Here is a 12,844-nt window from a genome sequence, read left to right as displayed (position 1 = left end):
AACTCCCAAAAAAAAAATCCTCCTCATCTGGAATCAGACACTTCCCTTGGCCTATATTGCTCAACTGTCAATTTTATCCATCGTATCCATTCCTGAACAAAAAAACAACCGATTAATTTTACTTAAATTACCACACGATGTACAGCGAACAACACTAAATTAACCTTCGCACAAAATCGTTAACTCACTGAAACGAATTCCACTAGAAACACAGCCGACACTCGAACAATTCTGGATAATGAGCAAAAGCAACCTGAGCCCATTATACCACACAAACGAAAACCCTGAACGTACCACCCGAGAGCACAACAAACCACAACACGACGACATTTACAAACACGCCACACTCACAAACCAAACTCCGCACTGTCATGACGTCACACACGACAACACCCTTACGTCACGGGTCAAAGCTGACATGTGGGATCAGACGCTTCTGTCGACACGTTGATGTTACCACTTTGCTGACACAATATGCAGCACCCTCCTGCTGAAGAGTTCTGAACTGCAGGGTGTAACGTGTGTGTGTGTGTGTGTGTGTGTGTGTGTGTGTGTGTGTGTTATTTAACTGTGTCAGCACGTGAGAAAACCCTCAGACAACAGAGCACCAATTAAAATAGTTCATCCACATGTGGAGCACCCTCTCCTTCAGCATGACAATGCCAGACCATACACAACTTTTTTTTTGCACCTGCAACAGTCTGACACCTTTGATTCATTATTATTGATCATCCTCAATACTGGCCCAGTTTGAGCCAATGAATTTTCAACTACAAAATTGTTGAGGCTTTCGTGGCCACTTGTTGACAAACTGCCTATTGGCTTCTGTCTCGGGTTCTTCGGCCGACGTTCATCTAATGATTTTTCTGACGTTTCGCCAGCACGAGTGGCTGGCATTGTCAAAGCTTCACCCTCCATTGCCGGTGGTGAACTGGAGCCGAGCTCGCGGGCGCAGACTATATGTACCTGGCGCGCCAACGTCCGAGGGCTTCTCCGCGGTCATTTCCGGTGCGGTTCTCCTCTTGCTACCTGCGACGGTCGTTCGCTGCAGTACGGGAAGCCAGGATCCGTTGACCTTAAGGCTTTCCTCTTTCTTGTTCTAACTGTTCGCGTGTTTTTGTATTTCTACAGCTTCTCTGAACAAGCGCGTGTGATAGTGGTTCTCTACAGCCAGAACTTCCGTGTCGGCGAATTTTATTACGTGGTCGGTCTCATTCAGTGCGTGTTCTGCCACGACCGATTTCTCCACCTGCCCCAACCTGCAATGTCGCTTATGCTCCTTGATCCTGGTGTTAATGGATCGTCCAGTCATCCCGACATAAACTTTTCCGCATGTGCATGGTATGCGGTATATTCCCGACATTGAAAGTGGGTCTCTTTTCTCCTTCGCCGATCTAAGACACTCTTTGATCTTCCTTGTCGGTTTGAAGATCGTCTTTACGCCATGTTTGCGCAATATACGGCCGATTCTGTCCGTCACTCTGGGAATGTATGGCAGAAAGGCCGTACCCGACATTTCTTTTTCTGGTTCCTTACTTCGCCGAGTGTTTGGCTCAGTTACACTTCTAATATAATTTGTGGAGTACCCATTGCTCCTCAGGACTGTTTCCAGGTGTTGCATTTCTCGTTTGAGGTGTTGCGGCTCACATATTCGTCCTGCTCTCGTTACGAGCGTACTAATCATGCCCCTTTTCTGGCTCGGGTGGTGGTTTGACAGTTTGTGCAGGTATCGGTCCGTGTGAGTCGGTTTTCGATACACGCTGTGTCCCAGGTTTTCGCCGTCCCTTGTGACCAGCACATCTAGAAATGGCAGTTTCTTGTCCTTTTCTACTTCCATGGTAAATGTTATGTTGGCATGGAGGCTGTTCAAGTGTCTTAGGAAGTCACCGAGCTGTTCTTCACCATGGCTCCACACCACGAAAGTATCATCGACGTACCTGTACCACACCTTAGGTTTGCAAGTGGCCGAGTCCAGTGCCTGTGCTTCGAATTGTTCCATGAAGAAGTTGGCCACCACTGGACTGAGAGGACTACCCATGGCGACGCCTTCCAGCTGTTCGTAGAAGTCGCCATTCCACGTGAAATAGCTCGTGGTGAGACATGCATGGAAGAGCTTTCTGATGTCTAGCGGGAAAATGGAACCGATGTGCTCCAGAGCGTCACTGAGTGGCACTTTCGTAAATAACGAAACAACATCAAAACAACGAGAGCAGGACGAATATGTGAGCCGCAACACCTCAAACGAGAAATGCAACACCTGGAAACAGTCCTGAGGAGCAATGGGTACTCCACAAATTATATTAGAAGTGTAACTGAGCCAAACACTCGGCGAAGTAAGGAACCAGAAAAAGAAATGTCGGGTACGGCCTTTCTGCCATACATTCCCAGAGTGACGGACAGAATCGGCCGTATATTGCGCAAACATGGCGTAAAGACGATCTTCAAACCGACAAGGAAGATCAAAGAGTGTCTTAGATCGGCGAAGGAGAAAAGAGACCCACTTTCAATGTCGGGAATATACCGCATACCATGCACATGCGGAAAAGTTTATGTCGGGATGACTGGACGATCCATTAACACCAGGATCAAGGAGCATAAGCGACATTGCAGGTTGGGGCAGGTTGAATTTTCAACTGTTTGCAAAACCTAAAGAACACCTTCAGGAACTCAAGTTTGATAGTGATGAATTAGTGTGAGCGTAGGTGAGGCTGTGGGTCTGCCAATGAAGTCAAGCATTCTACAGTGACGACACCAACAACCTGGTGTCTCACTGGGAGAAAGGTGTTCAGTGCCACAGTGACTGTGTTTGAAATAAATATAAAAACATGAAGAATAAATACATTAAATGTTAAGATTCTTTTAATTAAAATGCTTCAGTAATTTCCGAATAAAAATTTTGTGTCATTACTTTCCCGCATGTGCTCATGCCCAAAATATATACCAATTAAAAATTAACATTTAATTGATTTGGCAAAGAAGGTGGCTTTCAATTAATATAATGTCTACATGCATCTCTTAAGGTCATAGGAAGTTCAGTCCCACTAACACAGCACACAATGTAAGAGAAGTCTTCTTGTACGTAAAAGTTACATTCTAGGCACCATTTGGATTGTTTGGTAAACATTGGGCTGTGCTACTGGTCAATTTGTTACCACATCGGTTACTTAGCTTTCATATATCTAGGCTTGGTCAGCTCACAGCCACACTGCCACCTTCGAACATAGGCTAGGCCTTGAGATGCACTATAAATCAGACTCCCACCACAACCAATATTTAAAGGGGGAGTGGGTCTAGCACCACATTTTAACCTTGTAGCCTTTGAATAGTTCTCCAGTTTAGGTCCAAGGTCAATGACTCTTCAAATTGCTTTTCATTTACATGACGTGTGTTGTGCATACATATCATTCTGTATGCCAAACCATTATTACGTCTGATGTGTCGGCAGCTGGGCCAACACCTTGTAGATAGAGGTGGCTTAAAAGGCACGCTAAACTAACGCAGACGGGCGTGAAGTACTGGAACAGGATACGTAATTAATGCTATGAAGAAAAGTACGTAGCTGGTATAATACTTATCTTTACTCAAGCATTGTGGTACATCGCACAAAGGAGACTTTAATTACAATCACTTTAAGGCTAATGGCGCCTTGCTAGTTCATAGCCATTAACTTAGCTGAAGGCTATTCTGTCTCTCGGCTAATGAGAGAGAAAGGCTTTGTACGTCTAGTCGCTAGCTCTGTCGTCCGTACAACTGGGCTGAGTTCGAGTCAGTCTCTCGAGACCTGCCTTGTGGTGGCGCTAGGTTTGCGATCACACAGTGGCGACACGCGGGTCCGACATGTACTACAGGACCGCGGCCGATTTAAGCTACCACCTAGCACGTGTGGTGTCTGGCTGTGACACCACAACGTCAGCGGTGAAAGCCAAAGACTGAACTACGTTGGGTCTAACCGCTCTTTTACTGTATTTCATAAAATTTCGTGTATTTACTTTCCTACCGTTTCCTCAAAGTGATGGTTTAGGATTAGTGTTGTGATACTGCGTGTCAAATGAATTCAAGCTGATCACATAGTTTGTATGAACTATAATGAAGCACTCATATATATTCAAATGCAAATACTGCAGTAATGCTATCACAGTACTTCTGCAGTTGCACCTAAGATGGATGTTGAAGCAGACTTGTTCAGCATAGACAGTACACAAGTAGTTTGTGAGATTGTGTCAGTACCCTCAATTCTGGTTGGCAGGATAAAAATACTAGTGGCACCAAGTGAAGTTATTTGCTGCTGATAGGTGAATACCCTACAAACGGTTGCGCTGCATCAGATTTTAAGTGACATGTATATGTAAGATTATTTACACCAGCAACTTTAACATTGTGGCAGTTTCACAAACAATATGCATAACAATGTGCAGCAAATGCAGAAAGTGGTTATGAACAAACCTGTCAATATTTGATGTGTAACCCCATGGCTCCATCAAAACTTTGCTGCCAACATACAAATTCATTCTGCTGTGTAACAATTTATGCTTCCATGTGATATTTGTCTGAAATCTAACTTTACTGCTGACAGTTCCACTTACATATTGTTCACATATTCAAAGTAAACAAAATGTACTTCTCAGATTAGTGACCATGCGAGTGTCACTTCAAAATTATTTATAAATAATTTATTTTACATTATCAACAAATAAATTACAATTCTCATTCCATACCACAATACACTGCAATAATGCATTAACTGCAGCCATACCATTTATAAATTTAATGGTACTGCTAAGATTCACTATAGTCATATTTATTCTTAAGTTGCACATTAAGGTTGTCATTTAAAAGAAGTGTATCAGAGCAGAATATACCCACTTTATGGCAACCAGTTTATCAGTATAATTGGGTTGTGCATTAAAAAAGTTTTCCATGTTTAGTAAACATTAAATTAAAACTCTTGCTCAGTTCTATGTGAGGTTTAATACGAGTCTTATTTCAATGTACTGTGCAAAATGTCATATTTAAGACAAAGTTCATCAGTTTAGTAAACAGAATTATTCATGTTTCCAACTGTATGACATCAATTGTATGTATTCACACATCATACTGGACACAGAAATTAATGAAACAATTAAGAAATACAAGTAAGCCACTTACCATGAAGCATAACTCAGTTTGTCCTTCATCTGTTCCCTCTTTTTTTATCCACATAGTTGGCTCCTGGTCCATGGCTTCAGTTCTACAGTCTGAAAAGAAAAAGCAATCAGATAAGAAAAGTACACGAGGTATAGCTCAAAGGCAGTATTTTCACTCATCTATTGCATGCAGTAAATGGCTGATTACACAGGAAACAGATTCAAAGTGGCCGAGGAAAAGTGTGCTTAGTGATATAAACTCATTTACATTTCTCAGGTCATGAAGGGTGAACAATCGTAAAATAACTTCAGCGTTACAAACAATCAAAGCGGTCAATAAATTGCAGCAATATTACTTAATAACACCGAATATTTCATTCTACACTTGGTTCATTGTGTTAATTTCAGTGTGATAGGGACATGATGAAAATTAGTATATACGGATTGTTTATCAGTGAATATGCATTTCCAACATAGGCACTACCTCGAAACTTCCTTCATCTGTATTCTTTCACGGATGTATGCTCAATTTACAGTAAGCATCATCGTTTTAGAATCTGTACCTGCTATTAAAGATAACCATATACCTGTACCGTAGACAGCACACTGCAATGCGTAAGTTCTCATTCTTGATTACCATCAAGATTAAACGTTGGTTAGTATGTTCTTACAAAACTGATTTACTGAAACGACTTCATACTAACTGTAACTACGATGAATGATCTATTGAGTTTCGATGACATGTAATGCTTTATGTTAGACAAATTACAGTTAATCTGTACCTTGTAATTCGCCAGTTCGTAAATAATGTTACAGTACTCTAATACAGAACTCCATTAAAACCCACACACTACAACAAACTGGTATTAACACATGATTAGACGAATACTAGCGACACGAGTAATCAAAGCACAGTGAAAACTAACAAAATGCAACAGAATTACAGCATTTCCTTTCATGCGAACATACTCAAACCACGAAATGATGTAGAAACTGTGGGCACTTGAAATAGTGCTTACATTAGCCCTACAATCTGGAGCCGCTATATGTCTACATCACATCACAGAAAATTATCATCACAATCATTATTACTGCTAAGTAAGTCAACATAACCGTACTAACATAGCGAATGTTTGGATTTCACTGTCCGCCTTTTATCGTTAGTCACGAAGTACATGAAGGAGATCACTGCAATGACGAACTGCTCCTGACAACACGTTACACTCTCAGCCGTTTCTTTTACGAAGATACACGTAGCGATTTTACCGGACAGGCCAAAAACAAGCACTATCAACTCGGTATTTAGTTGTTATGAACATAACCTGAAAAATTACAACATTCACACACCATCACAGAGCACACTAGGTGATGTGATCTCAATTAAATACAGAATAAAATCTCATCCTTATGTACCCATTAAACATTAAAACATAAAAAAGACAGCAGCCTCAAACATCAGTCATCACAAGATATTCGCGAACTATTACACTCACTCATCAAACTCAAGTGTTACTGTGATACAAATTAAGTACCATGTTAATTTACTTCCGAAACACATTTCTTCACTTATTCCTGCTTGCTGTTTATAAACGCTTATAAATTACCTGGAGAATGTCACACACAAATTTACATAACACTATGAGGTTGCAACTGACTTCACAGTAGACGTCACGAAGAGTGCCAGTATCGCTACACCAGCAGATGCATTCAATACTAGCGTGAATCCGACATGCGCAGGAGAGGGTACTCCATGCTTCTTGTTGCTCGTTGGGACATCAGCTTACAGCAGAATTTTACGTCTTCTTCAGAGAGTGTTACGAGATATGTAATTAATTGTTTTTGCCGTATCTTCTATAGTTTTTACGTGCATTAGTTTCAGATAGACTTGATAAATTGAAGGTTTTAGTTTTTATTTGCTTCTGAATAGGAAAAGCGAAGTTTCTGTTAAGGACAGTTTCGCGTGTACGCAAACGTTTGTTTACATTCTTAAATTACATTGTTAAATGCGCGGCATTATCAATTAAGTCAGTGCACAGTACTCAGTATTTAAGTTTATTAGTGTCATTTAGACTCGATATATTCATGAAACCAGTTTCTATACGTTTTATTAGGTCATTTTTCGCCTGTACGTAAACGTTTGTTTACATTGTAAATACGAAGGTTAATCATTTTAAGTTAGTGTTGAATACTCAGTATTCACGTTTATTAGTGTCATTTAGCTTTGTTACATTGAAAGTAGCAGTTTTTACACGTTTTATTGTGAAAAGTCATACTGACAGTGAATTCTAAGCTCACTTGCATACGTTTGACCAGCGCAACCTGCGACCGTTAACAGTTAAGCAAACGTAAAATACGCGGTAAGTTCGTACATACAGTTTAGGTAGCAGAAAGCCAATAGTCACCTCGCTGTCTGCTTAAATTCCTTAGCTGTTGTGGACATTAGTGATCGTGTACTGTAAGCCCATCGGTTCCTATAAAGTAGAGTCCGTATTTGTGCTTTACATTCTGAACTCTTATTGTTAGCTAATGGTTTCGTTTTGTACCTGCATCTGTCAGTGTACAATAGTCAGTATTTAGGTTTATTTGTGTCATTTAGACTCTATACAGTGAATGTAGCCGTTTTTATAGTTTTATTAGGTCATTTTCGCGTGTACGTAAACGTTTGTTTACACTGTAAATGCGAGGAATTATCACTAGGTGTATCTCACCGTTGGTTACTGTTTAATATTTTAAATAATATTCACTAGATAGCCCCTAGCAGTTTACTGTAGGTCACTGTTTTTTCCTGTAGTATTTACCTGATAGCCCCTAGCAGCAAAATAAGCACCAGATCTAGCTTCTACCATAGATTTTTATTGTTTTTCATTGTTGAGTGCCCTTTCTGCCAACTAGAGTGTAGTTGTTTACCTTGGGTGGCAGTAGGTTTCCTTAAGTTTCTTATAGTAAATCGCATATTAGCTAGATGGATAGGGACTGTCTGTTGTGTGCAGATGCAGGAGGAGTTAGCCACAGTCCAAACGCAGCTTGAAGCTTTGTTGGCCACAGTCAACAGACTCCAGAGTGCCACCATCAGAGGCGGTGGAAATGGGGTGCCTGGGGGCAGGCTCTGCAGTACTAGATGTGCAGGGGGGGAGTCACAACTCTCTGTCACTGAACCGACCTACACTAGTAACATAAAACTGTTTATTTGCTGACATTAATCATCAATGAGGAAAGTGGTCAAAAAACCTAACTCAAAAACTGCACAAAAAGACTGAAAGCATTACAGAAACACACACGTGGAAAAATATCCTAAGTGTAAAAACAAAATGAACTCCAAACACTGAAGAGATAGTCAACAAAAATGAAATAAAGGAGAAATTTTTAAAAATAAAATCTGAAATTAAATATAATGTGTCATTTCTTATTAATGTGCTCTATTTGTATGTATACAGTCAATTGAATAAAGTTTAAAAAAAAAGGTTCAAGTCATGGCTGTAATACAAATTTTAATTAATTTCTTCAGCTTCTATCATTATCAAAGATAAAGCTCAGACTCATACACCTCAAGGAAACTTTAAATCCATCAGTTCATGAAATGAAAGAAAATGGTCTGGTTTATGCCAATTGTGCAACAAAATATGCAAAGCAATGAAATACAGGTGTATGAAATATCTTTATTAATTTATGAATATTTCAATACCATAAACAGATGATCATTTATAATTTTTGTCTGTCTGATGGAGTGTATGCGGTACTTTCACTCCTGTGCACTTCACACATGTAAAACAGACATCCAGGGACTCCAGACCTCCTGTTTGTGTATTAGTCAGTACAGTAGCTTCTCTCAAAAGTAACATGAAGAATGACAGAGTGCTTGGATCATTCCATGGCTGACTGCTGTATCCTCATGACGTCTTCAAATGCGTGATTAAGTGGACTAAAATGATTTTTCTTCTAGTGAAATTTGTCACCACCCTTTCTTCCTCAGACAGACTATCAATTACATCTTGTTGACACAAGACTGTGTGTTACACTTATTGAGGTACATGACTTCAAGACTCTCACTGTCAGAATCTGTGAAGGAGTTACCACTTATATCAACATTGAATAATTCATCCCCACTGTCATGCCGAATCTTCACAATTTCTTCCTCAATTGAAGGGTTGAAAATATAAACATTTGGATCAATGGAGGCATCCAATCCCACGTATTAGTTTTGACCTGTGACGTAAGGATGTTGTGGTGAGTGACGTCATGACAACGCGGACTTTAGTTTGAGTGTGTTGTGTTTGTAGATGTCTTCTTGTTGCGGTTGGTGGTGTCCTCAAGTGGTGGTCCGCGTATTATGTGGTGTATTGGGTTCATTTGGGTATCACTGCTTGAAGTGTGCATTTATTGGTCGTGACTCTTATAGAACAACAGAAATTGGTTTCAGTGAGTAAAGAGTTAAGTTTGTGTTGTGTTTATGTTATTGTGGTGTCGCTTGCTGTTTGTCGTGTGGTAAGTCATTTAATTTAATTTGTAGCTTCTTTTGATAGGTATGGATATGTTTTCTAAGTTTAATTGGGTGAAGGTTGTGCGCGCGGGGGGGGGGGGGAGTTTGTTTTGGATGTGTGTTTGTCGGGCGTGGGGGGATTGGGGTGGCTGACCTAGTATGTAACGCTGGAACTTTTTTGTGGTAAGCAGCCGTTTTTTTATCTATTGTTCGCATATTATGATGATGATTGGTGGGGTATTTGTGTGTTGCTGGGTCGGTGTTATTTACTGCATGTGTTGGTTGCTGGTGTTTTGGTATCGGCACTTGTGGTTGATTTGCGTATCTTAGGGGAAGCACTCTGTTTCAATTTTTTTGGTATCGCCAGTTTATTTGAGATACGTTTGTCAAGACCAAGTGTCTGATTCTAATTTGTCATCGTAGCTGTGTTTTGGTATCTTTTGCTGCTGTTGACCAATGTAGGAGGTCAAGGGAAGTGTCCGGATCCAATTTGTCTTCGTAGGTATTTTGGTATCGTGAGCTGCTGCTGGTGTATATAGGTCAAGGGAAGTGACCAATTCCAATGAGGTGTCGTAGCTACGTGTTTTGGTATCGTGAGCTGCGATTGACCTATATAGGTCAAGTGAAGTGTCAGATTCCAATTTTTGATGATATGGGTAGTCGCAGTGTTGTTATTTTTTGAGCTGTCAGTTTTTCTTTTGTGGTAATGGCAATTGCTGTTGAGCTATGTAGGTGAAAGGAAGTGACACATACCTGTGGATATTGTGAGTGTAGTGGAATTGGGGAAATTTTGATTGGTTTTGTGTCATTGTCGTGTTTGGTTTGGGATCGTGGTGTGTGTTTGTAGGTGTTTGTATTTAGTTTGTCCCCACCCAAAAACCTTCAATTTCCCACACTCGTCCTGTTACTTTGATTATATTTATAGATTAAGATGTGTGTGTTCTTTTTTTGTATATTTTTGTGTTTGTAATCTTGTTTACATAATGTCATAGGTGCCGTACTGGAGACGTTGTGAATGGTTCAGTCTGCCATATTGGTGACGTTATTGGACAAGGCATACGGGGTGGTATCGGACATTTCTGTAATCCCAAACATTTTTATTCTAATCTTAATGAACAGTAAGATGAAGTAAAATTGGATGCAGTGAAATAAGATCATAGTAGACACAGTACTACTACCAACTTAGCAGCCAGAACTGTGAGAAACTGCTAAAAAATGGTTCAAAGATCTATTGTGCACTAAAATTCATGAACAGTACACAGCTGCCTGCAAAGTTGCACAATTATACTTGTCATTAGTGGCCAGGGGACAGCAGGATGGCTTGAGTTAACTCATCAATAGAGCTCAAGGAAAACCCACAAGCTGTGCTCAAACTCATCAACAGTACCTGGTGAGCGGCAGAACATGAAAAGAGTACTCAACAACAACAGTTAAAGGACAAAGGGCAGACGAGACAGTGATTGGCCACAGAAATTTATTCGGAGGGTAGGTTCTGAAATTGTTATTTTGTATACAGCTCAGTTGGTCAATTTTGTTCTGCATCATGCGACAGAAACAAGTGTGGGCATTCATAGTACTGAATCATATCAAAGAAACACTGTTAATAGAAACCGAGTTAAGGAAAAACTGTAGTGTCCTACAATTTTGAACCAAACATCACAAGAAGTGAACCATGTATGGAATATCCCTGGACAATAAGAATAACGATGATGATGATGATGATGATGATGATGATGATGATGATGTATTCCACATTAATATTAAAGGGAATAATTTTCAATGGACAAAACATCATGCTGTGTTAACTGAAGCCTGTGTCTTTTGATGGAATTCATTGTACATGTGCTATGCCAATTAAAGATATCATTTCATTTTGAAATGTGAATTGACCACCTAGTATCTGTTAATGATCAACTTTGGTGGCAAACACTGAACAATGCAACTAGCTGATAGTAATAATTTGAATCTAAGCTTGCTTGCTAAAGAGATTTGATTTTGTAACCCCAACTACAGACTCACATAAGTGCCAAGAGCAGACATTATCAACAAATATTGACTGCAATAGCAGACAGTTCTGTGTCGCCTCCCTTTCACGTACCTCGACGAAGTGAAGAATACTGCCTGGGCATAGAAGAAGGACATTACAATTTCGCTGATCTTTGAAGTGCTGGTCGGTAGCAGTAGGTGGTTTGACAGCCAGAAACCACACTTTTGAGAGTAGTTGTTCGCTGATGAGACTTGCATTCTGGAATAGGTTCATCAGTCTGTTTCCGTTTGATCTTGCAATTTCCCTTATTTTGTGTAGAGCTGATTGCCAGTATTGGGCTGACGTTTTCACTGGCATTTGTGTGTCTCAAGTACCATGTGCTCCCTTTGTTAAGTTTCTGGTTTGCGATTCATACGAGTGCCGTTTTGTGTGGATTTATTTTTTACCCTGCTGCTTCTTCAAAATTTTGGAGGGCTTATTGTATTCTTGGAAAGTCTGTCTTGTCTCTATAAAGGATCCTATGTTGTCAGTGTAAGCTTTACATTTCACTGTAGTGCCGGGCAACTTAATTCCGGTGATGGTGTTGGTCTTCCGCTGAAGTGGATCCAGGGCCATGGCAAATAATGCCACTGAGAGTGGGCAACCTTGTCTCACCGACCTCTGAACTTCCATTAGTTTTGTGTTACGGCTGTCTATTTATGGCCTGGAGGTGGTGCTCTTAAGTATATTCATTATTATTCAAGCATAGTTTTTCTAGAATCTTGTAAGGATAACCATGGTTCACTCTAGTGAAGGCCTTATCAAAGTCCACTGGCACAATCGTAGCGTCGGATTTGTTTACTGCTGTAATGCCTATGACTTCTCTATATTCGGCGAAAGCCTCATAGGTGGCCCTTCTAGGCACGGCGCATGTCTGGTGAGGGTGTATCATTTTCTTCATCAGCACTTTTAATTTGTCTGCCATGCATTGTGCTGCTATATGGTAGTCAGTGTGATAGGTCTGTAATCCTCTATTTTTCACAATGCTGCTTTCTTCAGCATTAAGACAGTGTGTTACGTTTTGAAGTTTTCTGGTATTTTTTGACCACCTGACGATATCCCAGTATGTATGGTAGAATTCAGTGAGAATCCCATCCATCCTGTTGATTTTCTAGCTGTGCTGGATTTAACGGTGGTATGGACATCATCTTTTTCCATACTTCTTTCCAGGTTCAATTTGTCTTTGTCTGTCAGAATGACATGCAAGATGTATATGAG

At 40.3% G+C, this 12,844-nt stretch overlaps 1 protein-coding gene across 5 annotated transcripts in view; it reads right to left on the bottom strand.

Moving 5' to 3' along the window:
* The window catches only part of LOC126213319 (zinc finger protein 726-like), a 113,402-nt gene extending 106,528 nt beyond the window's left edge, over positions 1-6,874 (bottom strand). For 3 of the 5 annotated variants that reach the window (XM_049941008.1, XM_049941005.1, XM_049941010.1), the window contains exons 1-2: positions 6,246-6,349; positions 5,146-5,234 (exon numbers count right to left, since the gene is read on the bottom strand). In XM_049941008.1, the coding sequence (XP_049796965.1) occupies positions 5,146-5,234; positions 6,246-6,300 (144 nt within the window). In that variant the 5' untranslated portion in view covers positions 6,301-6,349. Of the gene's footprint in view, positions 1-5,145; positions 5,235-6,245; positions 6,350-6,655 lie in introns of those variants that run through there. The other 2 variants (XM_049941007.1, XM_049941006.1) reach the window with 2 other exon arrangements.
* Positions 6,875-12,844: the final 5,970 nt, after the last annotated feature.

Source organism: Schistocerca nitens, chromosome 11 (assembly GCF_023898315.1).
Source record: "Schistocerca nitens isolate TAMUIC-IGC-003100 chromosome 11, iqSchNite1.1, whole genome shotgun sequence".
NCBI lineage: Eukaryota > Metazoa > Arthropoda > Insecta > Orthoptera > Acrididae > Schistocerca > Schistocerca nitens.
The sequence above is the reverse complement of the archived record's forward strand: the minus strand, read 5'-3'. Positions and strand labels throughout refer to the sequence as shown.